At 41.0% G+C, this 24,359-nt stretch overlaps 1 protein-coding gene across 4 annotated transcripts in view; it reads left to right on the top strand.

Annotated features, from left to right (window-relative positions):
* The window catches only part of LOC111250115 (protein zyg-11 homolog B), a 159,086-nt gene extending 135,090 nt beyond the window's left edge, over positions 1 to 23,996 (top strand). For 3 of the 4 annotated variants that reach the window (XM_022804848.2, XM_086988481.1, XM_022804849.2), the window contains exons 3-11: positions 3,182 to 3,337; positions 6,681 to 6,964; positions 8,456 to 8,719; positions 9,655 to 10,135; positions 10,600 to 10,788; positions 12,561 to 12,705; positions 14,534 to 14,769; positions 15,531 to 15,681; positions 15,957 to 23,996. In XM_022804848.2, the coding sequence (XP_022660583.1) occupies positions 3,182 to 3,337; positions 6,681 to 6,964; positions 8,456 to 8,719; positions 9,655 to 10,135; positions 10,600 to 10,788; positions 12,561 to 12,705; positions 14,534 to 14,769; positions 15,531 to 15,681; positions 15,957 to 16,141 (2,091 nt within the window). In that variant the 3' untranslated portion in view covers positions 16,142 to 23,996. Of the gene's footprint in view, positions 1 to 3,181; positions 3,338 to 3,359; positions 5,658 to 6,680; positions 6,965 to 8,455; positions 8,720 to 9,654; positions 10,136 to 10,599; positions 10,789 to 12,560; positions 12,706 to 14,533; positions 14,770 to 15,530; positions 15,682 to 15,956 lie in introns of those variants that run through there. The other variant, XM_022804851.2, reaches the window with a different exon arrangement.
* Positions 23,997 to 24,359: the final 363 nt, after the last annotated feature.

Genomic DNA, 24,359 nt, shown 5'->3' with positions numbered 1-24,359 from the left:
ATGACCAGCGACAGCTTGGGTATTAATACAAGTTGTGTATTAATTTGCCGATCACATATGTTCATGCTTGCCAGAGATGGCTTTTAGGTGTTTATCAAGATTTTTCTCCTTTTAGCGCCTAACATAAGCAAATTCGATACGGACCATACAAACTAAAAACGGGTTAGTTTCTAGGTAAAAACTCCTCCGGTTTGCATGACGTACTTACAGAACACGCATTCGCCACAGCTGTTTGAATAATGTACCACGCACCTTCGAGAGTACCACGCTTTTAAGACACGCTGAATTTCCTAATTTGTACGATTCCACTTTATGATCCATAGTGATGAGAATCCAGGATCAGCTGGTGAATAAACGCGGGGTATCAATAGAAAGAAGAAAAAAGACTTCCTCGAGATAGCAAAAACCCTTACAGTGCAGCCCCTGTGGTGATAGGACCGGTGGAGCATCCTGTTTTCACGAATTTTTTCATAGGAGGTAGCGAGTGCTAGATTTAATCGCGTATGCTTCTCGAAGTACGGCAGTTTACAGCATTGGGCCTTATCGCCTCGGCTAATATTCTTTGTCGTTCGATCTAATACCCTTACTATGAGGTCGTATCTTTCAGAAAGTTTCTTGGAACGTACAGCGGGATGACTGGAAATATAGGGTAGTCGTTAAACCGCGAAGTATTTTGTGGGGGAAAAGTTATAAGCCATCTGTTACAACTGGTGGATTGTACAGATATTTAGTGTACTTCATAGTACTAGCCACAAGGGGATGAAGTTTTTTATATGTTATTTTCCACAGTGCAAGGCTAATTGTAGTTAGTTGTTAAGAAATGGACCTGGGGGCTAACTGTTTGTTTTAGGAGCCCTGGTAACCTCGTTTAACGAACAAATAGATAGAAACGTACTTTATACACAGTTCTCCTTCGTAAACTGGTAGGACGTCAAACAAAGCGACGAGCGTTGTTCACTTTCGGTTCGACAAATCAAAAGTTTTATTTGAAATGTACTGTGACTTCTAGGTTGAAACCCAACGTACACATGGGACGGCCACCCTTCTACTTTAACTTTTCAACGTATTACGAACGTTGTTTTTGACATCGAGAGAATTCGATCGAATCAAAAGTCTGGTCTATAACAGCATGGCGAATGGTGACAGTAAATAAAACATTGTGCCATTCTAAAAAAAAAAAAAAAAAAAAGAAGAAAAAAAAACAACAAAACAGATTTACTCAATGTTGATCGTCGACATACGTGAGAATTATTCCGTTTGTTGTTTATCTTTGCTTCTCCTATTTCTTGCGAAGACACTGAGAAGCGTATAAAATACAAGATGTATTTATTGTTTGACATGGCTCGAATAGTTTCCACAAGTGGAGAGATACATTACACATGTGTGTAAATGGTACGAAAAGGCTGCTTCTAACCTACAAAATGTGTCAAGTGTATGTCGGGTACTGCCTTAATGAAATACTGCTTCAGGCGGCAGGCTCCAGTATGAAGCGAGCCGTGCGCTTTCGAATCTAGGCTATCTCACTCTGCGACTCGTTAGCGGAAGTAAGCGTGTCAGCACTGCACTGTTTCACGGAGATATCAGTCTACCAATGGATAGTCCGTGAGCAGCCATTGATGAAACGCTTGAACGTTGAAGTCTTCGACACAGAACTGCCCCTACATGTTATTCTAAAATGTTCTAAATCGATTCATTATTACGGTTACGCACAATTAAGCGTTTCATAGACTTCTCCGTACGTCTATGCGCTTTGAGGCGGATGGCCGCATTAGTCGTCGAGCGTATACTTTTTTAAGTTAGGCCGATAGTATAATTGCAAGACCGTTAGCAGGGCGGATTCCTTTCCGGGCATCGGAGCTAATCAGACGTCAAGCTTTGCGGGTCGAGACGGCTCTGCCGTCGTGCCTGAGACTACTCATTATCGGCATATGGACACCCATTGATTCAGTTTCTTTATCGTTCACGTAAGCTATTGCTGGTGGGAGATGCACGAATAAACGAACGTGCGCGAAGTACCTTCATGAACGGTTACGGACCGCCTGGTCTGATTACTAGCTTATTTGAAGCGGCTGACACATGGATGATTGTACTGGTTGCGTTTTACGTAAATACGCATTGTAGTACCTTGGAAAGGAATTAGATCAAACATATAATGTTTCATAGGCAGTTGTTGTGAGATGTTGCTGCGGCGCGACAAACGCAGGAAAGACTTAAGCTAATGTCATTATTGTTAATCTGGTCAAAACGCTCGTACGGGGCGAACATGTGTTCCCTTCTGGCCACTCAGTTGTCATAACTATGATAATCAAACACTTAATCCATACAATGATCGTTGATTTACATGTTACGGTCATTTCAGGTTCCGCTTACTTTTAAACTGTATATCGTTTTCGACGACCATGTTTTTCCTTCGGTGAGAAAGGTATTCAAAGCTGAGGCTGCGCTCCTTGCCGTTGCTGCATAATAAAATGCATCATTGTTATTTGTACGAATAGACTTCACTTTGGTATCAGCCATTAATTTACCGGAACTTCATTGGGTCAAAAATGCACAATCGTATCAAACATTGTCTATTTTAATGAAATCGGACGTTTTGCGTACTCTGTATGCCACTGATATTTCGAGACATTTATCGTGCAGGATGTCTGATTTGAGCTGACCTGTTATTGAAGTTTAACTTTTGACATATCTAACTCATTATGTAATAGTAACCATCTAGGAATCAATACCTAAAACTCTGAGCGTTAGCCAATGCAACAAGATCGTACAAACTTTTAGAAATATGCCACTACGTGGGTCATGCACGTATGATTAAACTGGCGATAGACATAAGATGTAACCGTTCAGATGTGTGAATGTTAATCGAAAAACTAGACAATTTTAATTTTTAAATGTTTCACAAATCGTCGCCAGTGTCCTGATTCACGGAACGGTCCTTAAAGGATATTTTTGAGTCAGTCTGAGGTATAATTGGAGAAGAAGTTCCTCCATACTTTTCTTTCGCATAGAAAGAAAGCACTGTGCGTACGCGCACAAATCGCAGAAATACAAGTTTCGATCTTAAAGTAATCAGCGTTAACCGTTATGTGAATTGTGCTTTAGCTCTCCATACCAGCGTTGTTATTTTCGTAGCACGGCCGTTACTAATCGTTTGGCCTTCTTTTTGCCTAATCGATTTCAGGGTCGCCTCACCGATAACGTTATGGCCCTATTTGAGGCCCGTTCGACTCGTCTGGAGCGGGTTACAATCAAAAACGCTGCTCACGTTTCGACCCGGGGACTTCGCGTACTCAAAGCACACAAGATACACGAGCTTGAAGCTGTCGGTTTATGTCGGGTAAGTAACAGCATCATGGATGTCGCGAGGATTGAAAATAGTACAGAAACGATCAGCATAAAACAAAGACCTACCACGCCGAAACAATTTACGATAACAAGTTAGACGGCTCGAGTGTCTTTATTAAAGGAATCCGCTTTCTATTACAGTAATTTACGCATCTCCTACTGCTTAACAGAATAGAATAATAGAGTAGAATAAATGCTTTCCAACTGTGACTTTTCCCTACTCTGTACGTGCATATTAACCAGCTGGTTAGGGAGCGCATGCAAGCGTATGTTCAGGTTAACTAACAGCCGTTGAACAACGAACGCGGTGAGGACCTTTGAATTTTTCGACGGTGAACTTCGGATAACGTGTATAGACGAGGCAGCGCGGCGCTGTCTAACACTTGGTTCTCTAAGGGATTAGTTTCTAATCTGGCAGGGTGCGTAAAATGAATTATTTCGGCAATGATGCCATTTTTTTGCCGCTGGACAAATTTTTCTCTTGAAAAACAAGGCTCATGTACGAAGTATCCCAATTCCTTCCCGAATGGAATACCTTTCGATAAAGTTAAATACGCTTTTTATAAATCTCAAGCGTTCCTTTACTATTTACATTATTACAAACGACGTTTGTCTACTTTCTGCTGGTGACAAAAAGCTTTCGCGGGATAGCAAAGGCAGCGATAAAGATCTCGACCTTTGATCACACTAGAACACCTCTAATGAATGTTTTCTTCGCGTTCCTTACTGCAGGCTCACAAGGTTTGGAGTCACTGACTTATTGTGTCAGCATATAAACTGTTCGATGAACTCACTCCGACCGACTCCGTATGATCATTACCTTAGCTGAAAGCAATGTCACGCTCTGTCGGTCGATTTTTCCTGCTAGACCTGCTAAGCCTGATGGGCCTTATGGTATCCTGGCGATCCCTAGTGATTTCCCGACTGTCTTCTAATTTGGGTTGGTGCTGTGCCGATGTCGACAGGTATTTTGCTTGATTCTTAGTCTTGCCGCTCCAAATAGGGAGTCCTGCTTTGGTTGTTTCTTGGTTTTTTTAGCGTTGCCAGGAGCAATGGCTCGCGCATGCCCTGGCCTAAATGCTATCCACTGACTTTTCGTCCATGACGTTGTGCCATAACACCTACACACCTGCACTCTATACGCCAACCGGCACCAAAAAGAACAGTTTGCGAGCAGCTGCCTCAACGGTGGCAGGCGATCCATTGTCAAGCAAAAATACGACGCATGTAATCTGGTTAATCAATAAAGAGTTTCGTAACTCTACAAGCTAAGTGTACATTATTGAGGGCTTCTCAAATATTTAACGAGCTGTCGTTCTAATTTTTCATTTTGTTTTGGGATGGGAAAATTCTCGATCGACCGACAATTTTTTGACATTCTCTGAGGGATCGAGTGAGCTTAATGGATTCAGTAACTAAGTGTTTCGAATGTAGTGAATGAGTCAGAAGAGCAGAAAATTTGTGATGGCACAGAAGTTCCTCTTATTGCTAGACGGCAAGAATTACTTTCTCACGGTAAGGAACGCTCGAACTCTTTGCTTCGACGAAGGTCGTGCTAAACGACGAGAGCTCACTTAGCGCAAATGTTCGATCAATACAGCTTTACATTACGATTCCTATGAGAAAAGTTTACTTTTTTGAAAATCCCCCCCCCCCCCTCTCTATCTTTCTCTCTTTCAGCTAAAAATCCTGTCTAAACAGTAAGCGGAGTTATCGAAGACGAAGATTGTCAGTATTATGCCGTGAGGCTAGAAAGAAAAGCTGTTAGCATTTCCTGTGATTTTCAAAGCATTAAAACATCCTAGCAGAAAATACGGTTTTTCTTCGCTTTCGATTCGTGTACCATTGGATTTTCATTATCAGACATGCTAGGTTATCAGGCAGGCCAAGGGAAGGTTACCTTTTGAAGGTCCCAATATTGCATAGAAATATCATACGATCAAGGGAGTCGGCAGTGACGAATCGTGAAGAATAGCCAAACAACAATCGTGTTGTGTCATTAGTAGGACCAGAATCGACTCGATCTATGTGACAATGATGAACAATTCGCTGCAGCGTTATCCATGAACACTGAGTGGGTGTCTTGGTGGCGCCGTTCGTACCACATTTGTTGTATTTTCGAGTCTACTCACCAAAAAACTGCCTAAGACTCTGTCCTTGTCGACATTATCTAAACCTATGGCTAATTTATAAGACTATATGTCAAAACAACTGACTCGAGGGGGACAGAGTACGATTGGAATAACTGAAAGCTCTGTGGCTATCACTACATGGTGCGGAAAGGCCGCGCAACTACCGCGAACAAGACCGAAGTAAGTTCTTGGCTGACTTATTTTTATTTTATTTTTCTGTTGTTTTAGTTTATTCCCTTAATCAATATGGACAGCTGGTTAGGGAGCCGCCGTACTAACGTATTTCTGTCATTGATTAAAGATACTGCGTGCTAACTATTAAATTGTCAATCTGGCTGTACGTAGTAAATATTCTAGAAAGGCAAACAAAAATCACCGAAGCGGAGTTGATGGTTAAACAATCGCTTACATCATACGCTCGGTTGACGGTGTTGAAATGAATTTGTTTTCTAAAAATGAGACATACATATATAGGATGTTTGACATAAAATAGCTATACGTCTAGCGAGCCATAAGAAATGTTTTAGGCAGCATATATCCGATGATGGAATATTTCCAGTGCATAGAAGCTAGCTGTTGTCATGGCATTTGACAGTAGCACAGGGGAACGTTCGGTTCAGCTTAATGTCATCTTTACTAATATAAACCGTTCATTTATAGTAGTTCTAACTTACAATTATTGTACAAATCATATGACTTTAAGGTACGTAAGACAAACATGTTACTGTTCAATTTGAATTGTGTCTAACACCGTCACCGTCTCTCCGCCGCAGGGTGCTTGTCCTCTGTTATGTTTAAAACTTAAAGCTGATAGACTGCCGGATCGATGTGTGCTTTAGAGTGAAATTCTGATGCGCGTCTTAGAGACGAACGGCATCTGAACGCCATTCTACAAATAGCATAAGCACTCACGTAGAAGGTTGTCAAACTTTTGGATAATTTCGAAGTAAATATAAGATGCGAGATATTTACTCATGGAAAATATAGTCAGGGATAATTAACTCTGACATATTTAGCCGGCCGACATGTAGGAGGCTGCGGGGGAATGATAGCGTTCACATTTTTCGATGGCACTTGATAGTACGTTGGTTGTGCGGGAGAGCTCCTTTCTATTCATGCTACCAGTTACGTGCTTCCCCAATTATCTTTTACTGTAATACGTTACTAATCGATGTTGTACAATTTGACAATCGACAATGATAGGTGACGGTCAACGATTTGATCGCTTGTCTGGGCGAGTGGACGATGGACAATTTGCGCTCATTGAACGTGGCTGAATCGACATTTATATCAGCCTGTGCACGACGCGAGTTCCCACATAACATGCCAGTCATTATCTCGCTATCCAAACTGCGTAATCTTCGAGTGTTGAATGTATCGTTTACGGAATTTGACACCCATTCCTTAGAGATTGTCTCCCAGGATTTGCCCCATCTGTGCGTGCTCGACATCTCACAGACCAAAGTGAACGATGTCTCTTCGTTGAGGTAAGTGTGCCGGAGGCGACATCGAACACAGTATCATAGAAGTTAGTAAATTTTCGAGCCGCAAATCATATGTATATAATTTGTTAGCTAAAATCTTAAAAATGAAACAAAAATGTTAAATATGCTCAGAATAAGAGTCTAAATTAAACCAAATGAAGGCTTTGAGATTGTTACGCGATTTCTTTGCTTTCAGAAGGCTTTTGCCTCAGACTGTATAGACAGAGTACACATTTCGAAAGAGGTACGATACGACTTTCGTTAGGTTTCGTAGGTGAGAATGTTGCTTATGAGTCTCGCATGTATACAAGGTACGAACGTGGAAATACCGATAAAGAATGGATAAAATGAACATTGCCTTAGTTCATGTGACTTCCAATAGCCGAACCATGAACAGCGCGAAACATTCTCGTCTAAAGCTCGCATTTTGTTGGATTTCCGCCCAGTTTAAACATTTCTGACTGCTTTTTAATACCTAGGATATTTTCTATTTCGTATGGTGGAATTTCTGAAATAGGCGCTTAGCAGTGTCGATCTATTCAAATAATCGCGAGGATTCCCATTTGTTACTGCGGTATTGCATTTAAGAAAGGAGTTAGTCACGCATTAAATGTTATCAATATCTCGTTCGGATGCACTATTCACTTTGATCGTAAACAATAGACAACTTAGCGAGTGCTTTCTCAACTTCCTGGCAACTACCTTCGAAGGTTGACACTTTTTCCCGATTCTGATATACTGACATTTTTCTCGCGTAGCCAGCTGCTGGCCTTGTTCTAACATCGAAGACTGATGGCAAAAAAGTCGCATTTACTTACTAGAAAAACTCTTTCGCTCGACTTACGTAGTTTGTGCTTAATAGGAAAAAAAACGTAAGAAAAACATAAGCACGGTTAGTAAAACAAGTTCAAACCCAAGCTTCAAATGATTCAGACAGTTGGCTCTTTTCAGGACAAAGCGAAGTGGGCCTGTCTAGTGGGTTCCGTTTCGAACCCAGACCGTTCCAGTAAATATGTCTAAGTTTAGAAGCCAAGCAGGCCACCACGAAACTCCTACGGCGGTCAATAGTTCAACGGAAAAATGACAAGCTAAAGTCTGTTGTTCTGCCAAGTAGGCAAAGTCAACTTGGAAACCGCCGAACTTGTAACGCGTAGTTTGTGGCCCGCTTAAACGGGGGGCTAGAAGACGCGCTTTTTATTTAAACTGACATTTCTCCTTCCGCATGTCATTCCCCGAGTGCGTTTCTATATAGGTCGGACGCAGTAGTCTAACTTGTCTGCGCTAACTCAGTTTTTCAACGCCGTACGCGTGTTCGTGCTGCTGTTATGGCATCTATGATCTGTGACATGAGAATTTAGCAGAGTGTTATAAGAGGCATCGATAATTCTCCAACTTTTTTCACGACTGCTGCTTAAGCTAAAGCTTAAGCAGCACTCGAGAAGATCTAGTTCTTTTATTTTATTTATTTATTTTTTATTTAATTTTACTTTGCAGAAAATGCGCCAGTCGACTTATATCCTTGAATCTATACAATCTCCGTCAGTTGGACATGTGTGCGCTAGCAACGACGCTTCAACTAGCGACGAAGCTTCGCTTCCTTGATGTCTCCTGTGATCGCGATTCGGGCCAGTACACGACGCAGGAAACACACACGACGCTACATTCGGTTAAGCCACTTCTGGAGAAGTATGAAAGTCTTCCGCAGCTAAGGGTGTTCGACATATCAGGACGTGAAGGCATCGATATATCTGATTTAAGGTGTGTTTACTTTGACCCCCTAGCGAGTAGGCAGACAAGCAGGTAGGCAGCCCGACTGTGGGCATCCTTAGCAATTGTTCTAAAGTTACGTAAACTGAACACCGAGCCTTACATCTGGATTATTGCCACGAATTATTATGGAGCGTCAATCAGAATTTTTTTTACAGCAGTAACACGTTCTAGATTTACACGTGTCTCAGTCCGTAGTTCTAAGTCGGCGTTTCACCGTATTAATACGACTTGGCCTTCGAGCGCCTTGTTCTCATAGTAGCACCCATGGTGGTAACGATGGAACTCACGTTCAGTGATTCATGGCCGTCACAGGCAACATTTGGTTAGTAAAAGAGCAATTGCTCTTTTGCAGCCGCCGTGTTGTTTACTTACGTATGTCCTTTGTACTTGTAGCAGTCAGCAGTTGCTTCGAGACGTTAGCATTTTGATAAGTCTTCACGATTAAGTTTGCATGTATGTAAATGAATATTCTCAACTTCGTAACACCCAGCTCATCAAAGTCGCGCCATATTTTTGTTCTCCAGAGAAGAAGACACGTGGTTCAAGACTTCGTGACCTTGCACCGCATTTATAGACAACTTACTCTTCGAATGTTGACGTGGCGCTTCGTTAACTTATGAAAGCTACCCCTGGGTCATTTCCAGTAACCTATATTCGAACCTAATACTTTGAACAGCGATTGAGCGTCTACTATGCAACTAACCTAAAATAATTCTGTCCCATAAATAAGCTAGCAATAACAAACAATGTGAAGTAGGAACAAAAACCTATTAAATTACGATAGGTATCAGGTTTACGTAGCCTAACGCTAAACCTGTCGCTCACTTGGTAGGAATAGGCATACAATAAGATTCTATAGTGTTCAACCTTCCTCGACTAATTGTATTCCTCGTCGTCACTGCATCCGTGCGTAACGTTTCTAGGGCATTCATTCACACGCACCCCCTACTGACGTTTCTCGGTTTGGCCGAAACAGAAGTGTGCTTTGACCCAATGTTCACGGCGAATAGCCCTGGTGCCCTTTGCATAGCGGTGTCAGGCTGCGGCAGCGAACCCCAGGTACTGGAATCGTTACGGCGATACTCAGAGCGACGGTTCTTCGTACAGAAATCGCTCTATCACCTTTATGGCTACACGCAGAACATGACGGAGCCACGAGTGGACATTATCGAATTAATCTTGCCTGGCATGCACAAACATTCTCGGGTGCTTGGCATCCAGATGGCAGCTACGGCTTGTCTATATAATTTATCAAGAGGTCTACTCGGACAGAAGATCCATCCGATTTGGTTGAAGAAGATTGTGGAATTAACCTTGACAGCAATGGAGACTTTTCCCAAACATCAGCAACTACAGAAAAACACTCTATTGACGTTATGCTCAGATCGGATCTTGCAAGACGTGGTATGTACATGTTTATGCTATTATTATTGTTTTGTTTATTACCGTTCTTATTAGTGTTAGTTTAATTGATAAATGAGCTCGTTATTGTTATTATAGAAAAACTATACAACAACTTGTTGTGAATATTCTATTTGTGATAATTTTCAATGTAGTTCTATATTGGGTACAGCTGTACAAATATCATTGGTACATGAAGATAAATACGTTAAGCAGCTTGATAAAACCAGTGGTTTAAGAATTGAATAGCACTAAAGCGACAGTATATATATATATATATACATATAGATGCAAACTTGGGCGTCTTGTTTGCACTTTGCTATACCCACGTCACCTTTGGCAAGAAAGAAGTCTAATTAAACGCTTTGTTGGGTTTTTATGTGTTTCTGTATGTCATGTTGTGACATTTGGCCTGATGTTGTTACTATGGTTGCGGCAATCATCTACTGCCTCCTGTTTTCCCGCAGTCCTTCGATCGTTACCATTGTGCGAAGTTGGTAATGGACTCGCTGGTATTTTTTGACGATCCCGCTATGAACCGCATGTCCGTGGCCATTTGTTCGATTCTTGCCGCCAAGATCTCCACGTGCGAGACTTCATCCCTAGGCGCAGAGCCGATGTATATGAAGCGACTGCTACGAATCGTCAAGGCCAAGGTGTGTACAGGCGCAAACAGACGCTGGCATTATCGTGAGTGATTCCTGACGCTGTACTTTATATAGACGCTTACCACATCGTAACCAGCCACACACGAGAGCATCACCTGTTTATAAACCCAGTCAGAGTATAAAGAACCGTCCGAGAGTCTCTCTGTAAAGGTATCACATAATACATCTACAAAAACTATCTTAAGCATTTACCAATGTTTTTTAGAGCCGTTGGAAGTAGCATTTTTGTCAATAAAACGCACATCACTTTTCTGATCTCTCTCTCTCTCTCTCATACGGAGACATGCAGCACTATTGATTGTGCCCTGGAAATCACAATAGAACAAGCCTATTTTTTTTTTTTATAACAGTTGGGCTCTAAAGAAGTTTCTATTTCATACCTAGTTTATTCATTCAATTTAACTAAAATTATAATAACAATTATATATATTGTCTTATACGTTGGATCAGTCGAAAAAAACCAATGTATCTTAAAGGCACGTAATGGGGCAATCAATAGAAACAGAAAAAAGAAAGGTTCGCGGCTGTCAGCCTATGACGTTGTTGTAAATTCCTGTGAGAGTCCTTCGTCTACTAACCGAATATGAAGCACGTCGTCGAGCACATTTGTGATACGTTACTATTAGGTACCATATGGTTGGCCTCTAATGCTTCTTGCCCGGTGAGTAAAACTTCGTGACCCTCGATCGAGACATCGAACTGCTGCGTCTCCAGGCACTGCTGAACTGATCCCGGCTGCGATATAGTCGCTATAATGGTACCGCCGTTGAAATGATGGGGTGATTAGCACGTGTCCGTGAGCCTTACGGGGATGGCGTACAAACTATTTTGTCAAACCATTTCTGTATAAAAGTAAAAATTGCTAAATTTAGCTCGAGGCATATTCGTAATACTTGAAGAATGCTTAGATTACTCAACGCAACGGGAAGACACCTGTGTTACCCGTGTCTTAAGGTGCAGGCTGCAGCTTGACGATACGCATGGCCTGAACAAGCTAGTTTACGATACGCTGCTATTATTTCTCGATCGGCCATTACCCAGTGTCGCCAGGGCGGGTTTGAGCTATTCATAAATGACAAGGCGTACATTAGCTATTGGGAAATATAGCAGCGACTAGGTAGGCGGTGTTTCCTACCTAGTGCAATCTAACGAAGTACGAGTGTTTGAGATAATTCGAAATTACGTCTCGGTGAAATAAAAGCTAAACCTCTAACTATGAACGTCACGGGTCACTGGTTCAAGTCCTATGAACGATACTTGCTATATCACAAGAATGATTAAATAGAAAGACAGATTTCGCATCATATAATTAAGCAGCCAGAAGCGTTTAGGATCTATCGCTACGCACAGGGGGTTTCGACTGCTTATATTATGATATATACAAAAATAAATTAACATTATTATTAATAAAAATATTATTATTTATATACATTGCAAAATATTACTGCAAATGGACAATCACAGTGGTAACTGCAAGTAACGGCTTCAATGGCCTACCCAGCCGTGATAACAACCCAAACAAACAACAGATATCTGTTGGCCAAAGCCCGTCAACGAGACGTGAATAGTTCAAAATCCGTAAAAAAAAAAAAAACCTAACAAATTGGGGCGTAGATACACAGCTGGCTCCTTGATGGAAGGAGCCAGCCGTGTAACTTGTATGACACGAAAAGCCATTCCTGCTCTCCGCCCGGGGTTTCTTTTGCTATCGTCGTACGTGCACAGTTCATTTCTGCGATGTATTCTAATTGTACCTACAGATAACGGAAGGTGCGGTAGATATTATGATGAAGTTTACGCTGTCGGCTTTATGGAATCTGACTGATGAATCTCCGAAGACCTGTTCCGTGTTTCTTTCGCTAGGCGGAATGGATCTGTTCATGAAAGTGCTCGCCAAGTTCCATGGTAAGTAGAACTTCTTTACTGCTCAAATGACCTAGTATCTCTCTTAACAACTCTTAAACAGATTAGATTGGCACACCTTGATAATTTCAGTGTTCGTGTCTCGTTCAAGTAACTTGTTTTACATTTCCAGTGTTTGAAGACGCACGAGTAAAAATGTGTGTAATCGACTGATTAATACACACTTCTGCCCGATCCCATTACCACTGTTCTTTGTGACTTTATTATTTCGTCATTGCTACGACATGCTATGTATATGTATATATAGAAGAAGTCATTTACAATACTCTCTATTTACATCAGCAGCGTTCACATAAAAAGTTGCTCTTATTCCTTTTTTTCAACGCATTGCCTTATTTGCCTCTTGACATACTGGCCCCAGTCATTAGTACATGTACTAAATCGACCGAAATACGGGCTCTTATGGCCTGTATCACTGACACATATCTCATAGATGCCGTCGAGCACTGTAGCTCTATGGCGCACATACGTCAGCCAAGCAATGCAAACAGCGCAAGTATAAACAGTCGTTATATTCCGGCGCTTACTTATTATAGCATACTGTTGCATCGCTCACCCTGCAGCACTTCCCTGCTGGTCACTTCGATGTTTCCAACGAGCACAGTGAAAAAAAAAAAAAAAGACGACGCGCGCTTAATGATGTCTCCTATGTAACGGATGACTCTTGGTCGCAGGGGCACCAAATTGATTAAGATATAGCCGCGCAACGGCTCGCAAAAACGGCCAGCAATCAGACATCAGAAACGTTTGGCTTGCGCGGATCATTCAGAAAATGATCGCGCAACACCGCGTTCTGTACATAAGTACACTGAATGAAATTGCGATTGCTGCAGTTCCTGTGTCCGGCCTATGTCAGTGCACAGGCTTCTTTCCATCATCAGGTAATCGCCCCAATGCATGCCGATACAATTACGTTGTCTACCAGCTCTGTACATGAGCTGTCACCTGAACAAGGACCCAATCTCGACCAATGTCGGCATTTTTTAATTGTACCTTGCTCATAGCAAGCTATGCCGTCGTGATCACCAAAGACACTTGCAGACTATAGGGCAGCACCGTCAACAAAGCGAACATTGTTTGTATGATGGGGTTTAGAGATAGATGAATGAGTCGCACCGCTGTTTATGACAACGTGGAGAGAGATATTAGCGTTGATCACTGGACGTCTCGTCGAAGTTTAGATGCAAAATAGAAGCACTTATATGACGCGTAATGTAACCCTCTTTACTAAGAATATTGGCGTGTTTGCCAAGTCAACGATACGATACAATCGGAGCGTTTGTGTAGTCGTGCAGAACGTTAAAATTCTGTAAGCAACTTGGAAATCGACGACCGCTAAAAGTCGACTGGCGTTTTGACTATCTACTGGCTAGTGACTCTCGCTAGTACACCTTATACTAGTACTTGGTTTTCTGCACATCTGCAGAAGCTAAATGCTAGATACAATAGATATCAATATACAAACGCAGATACTCGATAACTAAGAAGTGCATAAGAGAACACTTCATTTTGGAAAGTTTCAGCGAATATCTGATGAAGTAACGCATTAACATATTATCATTATATGCTATATTAATAATGTGTATAATAAAGGTTTAATTAGCAAAAATTTTATTTAAAGAAATTGCCATTTTTGTATCTAGCTATCTATATTAAACCAATCTAGCCCTCTGCTGAAGTCAACTATTCTACGTCTATTTGTAAATCAGTACTTACTTTACCTAACTAACACTGTTTATCTAAAGTCTAACTGGTCTGATCACCGTTGGTTGGTTGGTTGGTTGGTTGGTTGGTTCGATATGAATTTTAGACGACGGTTCGGTGGAAACCAAAGTTTTGGGACTTCTGAATAATATTGCGGAAGTGGCAGCGCTTCGTGGCGACCTCATGAAGGACGAGTTCCTCTTCGTGCTCAGACAACTTCTTCATTCGCAGCATATCGATGTGTCGTACTTCGCCGCCGGGATTGTAGCTCATCTGGCCAGCGACGGAGAGCAGGCATGGCGATTCAACACCTGCTCTTACCTTGATATGGTTCATGAACTGGTACGCATCAAGCAGACGGATTATAGATGATTTGTATCAACATTGCATAATCAGCTGTTGCCAGTTGGATAGACTACGGATTACATGTTTTCTGCTCTACAACGTATCATTGTGACAATAGTTACCCGTCGTAGGCATCACTTTTATTGCCCATACACATATGTATGATAGATCTTGTATTTACTTTAGTTAACGTAATTATATAAAAACTATAGAATAAACGTAAATGTTAAATTAAGCTAAGGAGACGAAAAGAGTTCAGGCTGACTTCGATGAGATATTACTATAACAGAGAGAGTAGAAAAATGAAAACGTCCGTTTTTAGGTAGATCATATGAATCATTTGTTTTAAAAAAAATAGTTTATTTCTGATATTAGAACTAAAACTGCTTACAGACTTCAATTTTTTTCATACATTTATCTACAGAATTTTTGTTAAGCGTTGCTACTATCCAAATCATCTAAGCATAACATTATCTAATGTGTTCTATAAACAGTATTTCATGTCTAATCATGTTTTGTACATTGTATTTTGATAACGGTATATATGGGCAGTGTTTTCTGACAATTTAACATTCTGTGAACGGACATAAAATATAGACCCAGAAGCTGTAAAATGACCTTTCGCCCCATCCTTAGTGTATATCTATATAATATATTCGCACATACTAGGCTAGTTGTATGCATATAGTCGAAACATTAATCAGGCAAGTCAACGAATATCGTTTGTTAATACATTTAATTTTCCCTTTTATGTTCAGGGCGAAGCAGTGCTTAGCTGGAAAAGTCCTGAAACGGAAATGGTTGCCTACCGATCGTTCAACCCATTTTTCCCCCTACTCGAAGCACACATTTCACCTCAAGTCCAACTCTGGGCCGTTTGGGCAATTCATCACGTCTGTTCTAAAAACCGTAAGATGCCCCTCTGATTTGTCTAATTTTTGGTAACTGCTTATAGACTTACCCAATAAGTACCAAACTACATAGATGGTAATAGATTGACTGTACTTACAAGCGCGATTTTGTATTAGAAATACTCGTTAAGGATATGCGGAATATTTTTAGGCATAATCATGATGATAATGTGTTGTCACTGTCCTTCAATATCTTATGTGGTTATCGTGCTTTATAGTGCTGGCATGTATTTGTTAATATTTATTCTGTCTTTTGTTTACTTCTAATTGTAGCGAAACGTTATTGTGCAATGTTAATCGAGGAACAAGGAATCGGTCTTCTGGAGAGGCTCCTTCTGAGCTCGCAAGACGGCACCGTGCGTGGCATATGCTCACAGATCCTCGCCATCGTCGAGCAGGATGCCGCAGCCAATTGTCACGATAAGCAGCAACAGCAACAGCAGCAGGTGATCGTCTAGAGAGCAGACGACTTAGCAGACGACAAGTACGCTAGGCGCTAATCAACTACTACTACTACAACGTCAACTATAATAACGGCGGAACGATAATAACCGCGATATCACGTCAACATGCACGACATATACCGAGAATGGCTGTATAGAACTTCGTTACTGAGCCCCAGTGGATCTAATTAAACGTTACGCGTCTACTATAACTTTAGCCCGCCCTTACTGCCGCTTCAACCGTATTGGTTGCCATGGTACCATCAGATTGTCAGAACGTTGGCAGGGGTCATTTAGGTGTCTTTGACAGATTGGCGACAAGAGACATGTGTTTATGTAGATAGCGAGTATGAATGCGGGTAATAACTTCCGACAATTTCCCGTCCTTAGCAGTCGCTCAGTGAAGTGTGATCCGCCTGTTGGGTCTGGACGAGGCCGACTCGAGAAGTTAGGATTTGGCTTAGGGGGAAACGCACACATTTATTAGACTACCAAATACACCAAAACTATCCTAACAATCAAATAACACCTTAAATGGGCCTCAAACGCAGCCCACAATTGGGAACCATAGTTGCCCAATATTACTTTAATGTGTGCACGGGATTTTGACGTCTTCTTTATCGTCCGGGTGGGCTTCTGGCTAGAAGGACACCATCTGTACCCGAAGGATCCATATAGCATATAGTCATTACGGGACTCGAGGATTACTTTATTTTAAAGTGGAAAAGCAATACATCATCCAGATATACGATGAGTGTTTCTTAAAATCTGTACGACGAGGCTCATACCATTTTGTACACATTAGTATCAGTGTCTTGCGACGAAGCGTCTTGATGGTTGGCCTTCTGAACGCGTCCTTGTCCTACTCCGTCATGGCAACGTAGTAGTAAATATGGAAGAAGATAAGGCAGCCCTTAGGGTTAGTCGTACATTGGGCTGGTAACTGATGATCATAAGTGACCAACTTCTGCTACCCATCTGTGTAGGGTCAAGATCTTGTTTCTACTAAGTAACGACGACGAGATTAACCACGAACCATCGCGATGGAGCTCCACTATTTTATTATAGATAGAATCGAACAACAACAAACAAAGTCGATGATGGTATAGGTGGCACAAGTCGGGCAAACTGTCGCCCACTGGTGCTTTCAATCAGGGACAACACCTAGGTTGTCTGCTGGGCTTGGCGTGCTGAAATGCTGACTCTGTTTGACGTCGCGATAGCGTAGTAATGCAATCAAGGTCGGAAGAACTCAACTCGGTTGACAACAACATGTGCTGAAAACCCTAGACACATGGTGAGAGATCCCAAGACGTAGAGGAAGGAACTTCATTAAAGGAACAACGGACAGCGTTCAGATCACAGAGAAAAAGATTTCGGACAAGATTTGCCATATTGATACCTAATATATGCCTAATATAGTAACAGGGATTCTGTGCACGGGGAAGCCAGTAATAACAAACGTAGTTTCATCGTACGTACCACCAAACGCCGATTAGACTCTCACATTCAGTCTTATATTTCGGTCCCTATGTTACAATAACGTCTGCAGACACTAACAAAGACAACAACAAATAAACAAGCAGCAATAACCAGCAAACAGCAACAACAACCTCTGTGAATGTAACTTGGACCTGTTAGTCGACTATTAATAGAATTGGAAACTCGCCTGTGTATAGTGTAAGAAAAAGTGACAGTAAAAAGCTGAGTCTATGCGTATGCGTGTGTGTACTAGAAGACTCTCCGTGTGAATTCCCACAGTATATCTATATATGGTTGCAACAACGATTCTATCCGGAAAGATACGCCGGACGACAAAAGAAGGACGTTATGTACAACGTAGTAGACTATCCACGCACGACAGAAGATAGCAAAAATGTCAGTCTTTCCTCACACTGAAGTGTGCAGGTAACGCATTATATTGGAGTTTGTTGACTCTCGAATGAAGGGGAGCTCTCCACAGACGTAAAAATAATCGAGAAAAACGACTGAATGTAATTTTGTTCGAACAGTGCCCGAATGTCTCGAGTACGAGGCAATTATTATGTCTATTGATTGTCGCAATATATTAATGACAATAATTACGTAATGTATAGAGATAACCCATATATATATATATATATATATATGGGTTATCGCGAAATATTATGAGAAGCATAGTCAATAATATTACACGTTTGCGAACTCGGAAGAAAACGCCGTGGGGTATGTAAAATGGATGTTATTGTATGTTAAATGTTGTCTTCGAAGTAGAATTGTAGCAGCAGAGCTTACTAAACAGGTCGGACGCAAACAGCCAATATCCCCAGTATCGATTGACACACATTTATATACAAATAGGCGTGTGCATGTGTTCGGGGAGACTGGCGCCCACTCTCTGACACAAGCGAAAAGTTCGCGCTCGAATGAGTGCAATAAAAGTTGCTTCAGTGAATCTAAATGAATCCGAAATTTAGAAAACCGGTTGTATGGTGATAGAGACTTGTGATATTCTTTGTCCAATATAGAAATCTAGCGAACATAGCAGACGACTGACTAGGTCAATAATATCCTTATTGGCCGAAATCATAAATACTATATATACACATTAGCACTATTTATTATACCATTTTATTGAAATTGTGTAATTGAGCTGTGGTAACACTAGTAGTTAGTTAGTTAGTTATTATTATGATAATTATTGTCATTCAATTATTCAGTTGCTAATCAGCTGGATAGAAGCATAATAAACGGATACGACTTTAAATGATACGAACCAATGCTGCGTCGCCGACAATTAAGCCATAAATTCATTTTTACTGCTAATTATTGAGCCCTTATACTGTGTCGACTAACTTTTGAATAACATAGATGATATTATCGCAATATGATATTTGTTAGTAGTTAATATGATTATAATTGCTATAGCAAAAAAAAACACACACACACACATTTCTTTTTATGATTATAGTCATCATCATCAGATTATTATTTTTATTACTGTTGAGCGAATTGACTAGTTCGGACGCAAGGGAACTTCGCCTCAGCGCCCACGAAGTTTTTTTCGCAAAAACGACCCGTAATGGCATTGATAGGGGTACGTCAAATAAGACCCGAGCCCCCCTGTTTTGGCGGACGCGTATATATTTTGTTTCAAAGCATCCATTCATCCATTAATGATGTGTTGATCTTTGCTGTATGGTGAGCCTTAATTGCTAGAAGCAGATTATTATTACCACTTTGCTATTATAACTATCGTCATAACTATTACGATGATGACATGTGATTATGATGAAATGTTGATATTAGGAAGTGCATGTTGTTGACGACCTGATAACAATGACAATGAATACACTATTGATAATAATTATGATTGTAATAACAACCGAAGCGAAGATACTTTTACTTGAGTGTGCGTGTGGTAAACATGATATATATATATCGTGTGCCTGTTTCATTATGTAAATGTGTCGTGTGTATTTGGCGCACATGTGGTGCGGCGGATGCAATTGTGAAAGCGACAAGCTTGATACACGGGTAAAAATGGAAGAAGAGATATATATCAATCTACACTCAGATATATATATATATTGCTAAGTGTTCAGTTGGCTAGAGAAAATCAGAAACAGGGGAGCAAGCTTGAGTGCTAGCCCGATACCCGCACAATGCAGCAGGAAAAACAACTCATAGCAGTAAAATTTGTCTGATTATAACGGACGCACAGACACGATCACGCAGAGTCGTAGTATTCAGGTCTATGACTAATTACAAAAATATTTTCATTAAACTATAATAAAAATGGTACGAACTCACGCTTCTCAAGCACGCCCAATGTAGCATTATTGACGGCGCAGCGAAAAATGGTGGCTCGGTTGAAACAAGCCACTTCGTAACGTTGATAAATCAAATGCTGTGTTTGTGTGTGTATATATTGTTGTAAGTTTAGGAAAAAGAAACTAGCAAGATCACTATGACGACCGCGCATATATGTAGAGGAGCAGGGTGAACGCAGCGAAATGTTGATGGATTTAGTATAATATCGACTCGTTAAAGGGAAGATGTCAGGTTATCATGTTGCTTAAATCAGTAACGTAGTACAGAGTATCAGTTAAGTGAAACAACAGCGAGAGCATTAGATAGCAACAAAAACAACGCCAATAATACAAAAAAAAAAATATAGAACAAACCAGTAAACATAACAGGCCATACTTCTCAAAGAATCGTCTCCTTATACACGTTCTCAATCGAGTGGGTCATAGTTTGACGCGGAGACGAAAATCGAATCGGATAACTGCTTTGAGCTCAAGTGATTTAACTTGTGACATCCTGACTGACTCGTTGCTTTGTCCTTTATTCACCTGAAGCAATTGATTATCGTTCGTTCATGCAGGCAGATATATAAACACCTCAGACACGCTCTCACGTTTTCAGAAAAAGAAACGCTGTTCTAGTCGTCGGCGTGCCGCAAGCCTCATGGTCGCGTATGGATATCTATATAAACAGACCACGACAACAGCAGCACGCCACCTGTTGTTGGAACACACCTGTTAATCATTGATGTAGAGTACTCGTTGTCGGCTTATGTTATATAAATATTATTTAATTATTTTTACGATTAATTACACGTTTAGTTTTTTATCGTTGTTGGTTGCAGTGACTAGTACGCCGTTGTGATGCGTCTTTGTACTCACTGTGACAGTTCGGAGGCGAACTTAGAAAGCGTTATGATACTCGTCTCGAATAGAGTTTTGTAAATAGATCTTAACAACAGCTATTCATGGAGACCCCCCAAAAAACTGAAAAAGACTTGAATCCGTTTGTGAGAACGCCAATAGGTAATTTTTGTCGATTTGTCGGGTCTAATGGACAATTTTTACTGGAATTCAGGTAATACTAATTAATTGATAATCAACAGAGCCGCGTCTTGCGTAACAAACGTTTTTTAATATACGAGTATATAAATGAGGCAGAAATATATAGTAACAGCTTTCGGTTAAGATTAAATCTTGGGTGTGTCTCCATCGAAAAATCGAGTCGGTGGTCGGCAAAGGAACGATAATGCCAGGTAAAAACTACCAAAGTGATCATATCTCTACCGTTGAATTATGTCCTCCATTTACAATTACAAGTTGACCAATACTGCCAGTGTCATAACTGTTGTCAACTATTACGTGTATCAGTTCTGCATCAATATAGGTTACTACTGGGTAATTGATGGCTGTCGACAAAAAGAATAGAGCATTGTTCTTTGCAATACTGCCGTTCGGTTAGTGAGTCCGGACGAAGCTGGGGGTGGTAGCGGCCCTCACGTCAATGGGCATCATTCGGGTGAATTAGAAAAATGAGTGATAGTTGGACTAACTAACAGGAGAACAGTTTCAGCGAAGAGACGAGCTTAGCTTAGCCCGCAATGCTCAAACTCGCTCTAGTGCCCTGTTGGCTCTTACAATGAGTGTACTACGTTCTGGTAAAACTGTACAAATATCATAGTTGCTTACCGAACCAAAACAGGATTGTTGTTAATATTAATGAGTCACTTGTACTTAATGGCAACATTCAAGCAAACGGCTATTTGTACAGTTGGCAGCACTCATCAATCAATTAATAATCACATTGGCCATAATTGGTATTGCAATAGCTGCAATTCTGCTGCCAGAGTCAGTTGGCCCTAGCGTTTGCGTTAACAACGATTTTGTTCTATGCGATTATACGTCTGTGTGAGAATAGTTCCTAAACGATGCGACCGCACTGATTTTAACTGCTCATTTACTGTAGTTAGAGAACGGCGGAACGTGACGACGCATCGATCAATAGTTCTTTTCCCGCGTATTTTTCTTTTCCCCCCCAACTACCATCACAATTTCGCCCGTAACGTTATGTACGTAACGTTGACGTCTGCCACTCTGGAACAACTATAGACAATCGCAAACGAACTCGAACAGCAGGAGACACTTGGCCTGGACACACGCGTAAGTTCGGCGCCGTCTTCAAATAGATGTCTACTGGAGTGATTCTGCGTTCCGGCTATTCGTAACTAATGGAAATTAGGTTAGTTCCACTCTGGCAAAAGGACGACGGCTTGAAGGCTCGAGGTTTGTTTGAAGTTCTTCGATGAGCCCCATCTTCCTCTTCGGCCACTATGGATGACGGCCATATGTTACCATCGCCGAATGGCATCTCTTTCTTTGAGAAATCGCTACCTAGCTATCTTCTTCTACCGGTAGTTGCTGTTAGCAAAGATGAAACGTTCTGCTTAACTAAAATTATTAGACGGAAAAAAAAAGTGAAAAGCGTGATGACGCCTGAAAAAGAAACGACATTTTCAATTAATGCATGTCCTCCTGCGACACAAAACCTAGATGTGATAAGTGAAAATGTGTAGGCGTGTATTTTCGTATGATATGCTTATATAGAAATGGAAGAATAGCCAGGTTTCCTTTGTCCCATTTCTTGTCCTCGTCGGACTTGCTTAGTGATTGACCGAAGAACCACTGATTGATCGCTGATATTCATGATCACAGAAGGCAGGTCGACCTGTGGGTCTATCGGTCACTAGGCATTTTTGACAACGAAATCTATTCAGTTGTCTATTATTTGTTCGTTGTGATTAATGATCGATCTGGTGGTAGTTGTCATGGAACAACAAACAGCGTCTCATCGTCAAACGTCGCTGGCCCAATTGGAGGCTCTGGCCGAACCGGGTGACAACCCAATACGATGGCCATGTATGTTATAAATCAACAATAATTATTATTGACGTCACACTACTATACTGCTGCAGTTATAACTAAGAGTATACTTGTAGTACAGTTGAAGCTACAAATAAATGATTGATTAGTTTTTTTTCTTATAATGTAACGATTACGATGAAAAGTTGAATATTAAGAATAATTGGCGTGGTTTGTTAACAAAGAGAGACTTTATGATTGAAACCACCTTGATGTAATGGCACAAGTGATCATGACAACAGCTGAATTCACACAAAAAAAAAATATCAGCTATAGTAGATCAACACGACTTAATCGAAGCAGACTGTCAATAGATTGACCTTGCTGTTGGCAAACATTTTGCTGTGCTTACAGAGTTAGTTGGAACGTTCCTGAGGGCTCTGCGATACACACACACACACACACACACACACATACGTAGAAGGGCAGAAACTACCATAGGCCTGTTCAAAGTCAATCCATCAGTAGAGTCTGGCCATTTTGAAAAAACTTACACATAAATGACATATGTCCATAGTTAGCTCCGCTACACAAAAGCGAATAGCAACAACGACAGCGAGACAAACTATTCAGCTATTATTTGGAAAACTGGTGATATTGCTGTGAAGCTTATTACGATTATTATTATTATAGTCAATCCTTATGAATGGGGAAGCGTGAAGTGGACCTGCCCAGGCCATTCGTGGTGGTTAAGGTCGAAATTGAAAACTACCAATGGTTAATTGCCTAGTTATCTAGAAGCTGGTCATAGTTAGGATACAAATAATGGCTGTTTCGTTTGGGTCGGATGGGCCATTATTGCAATTAATTACACAAGAGCATAAACGTCAGCGCGGGCAAGCAAGCAAGCGCTGTTTGCAACAGCAGCTACGGGGGTTTCCATGGGCTGGTGGAAATTCAGCTGCGGCGGAAAGCATCAACATAAATGGAGAACGCACCAAAAATAGAATCGCTCTTCTTGCTTCACCAAGGAAAGAAAAAATCTCTCGCTCTAATCTAGCTGCTACCCTCCGAACCGTTGCACTGCACTACGAGAAAGCCACTCTAATACTTGTAAATTTGAACATATATTGCGTATTGAAAAATATTAATGAAACCATAACAACTAAGAATGATGATGATGATGATGATGATGAATAAACCTTACCCACGGATAGGTTGCAGGAGATGTGTTTTGTTTGTTTCCTTTAATAAGAGAAAATCGAGTAGCCGTTTTGCTAGTGGGCAGTGTGTGCGTATTACCAAAAATAGCTAAAGAAACCCCTTTATGTTCTGCAAAGTTTTCGTCTACCTATCGCCTAAATATGCAGTCAGGCCACCTTTAAGGTCCTATAGTTATGGTGTAATAGGCCTGTGCGGTTGCTTTTCCTTCTCTAAGGATTTATGGAAACTGGAGCGCCCCGACGGCTACTCACTAACCACCCTATGATTGCGTATTAGCTAAAAGTGATCGTACGTCGGGCATTAGCCTTTATTATAGCTAGAAACTCTGAAGAGAGCAAACGCCGATTTGAATTACCATTAAT

This window comes from Varroa destructor, unplaced genomic scaffold (assembly GCF_002443255.2).
Source record: "Varroa destructor unplaced genomic scaffold, Vdes_3.0 BEIS01000004.1, whole genome shotgun sequence".
Taxonomy (NCBI): Eukaryota; Metazoa; Arthropoda; class Arachnida; order Mesostigmata; family Varroidae; genus Varroa; species Varroa destructor.
This window is presented reverse-complemented; position numbering and strand designations above follow the sequence as displayed.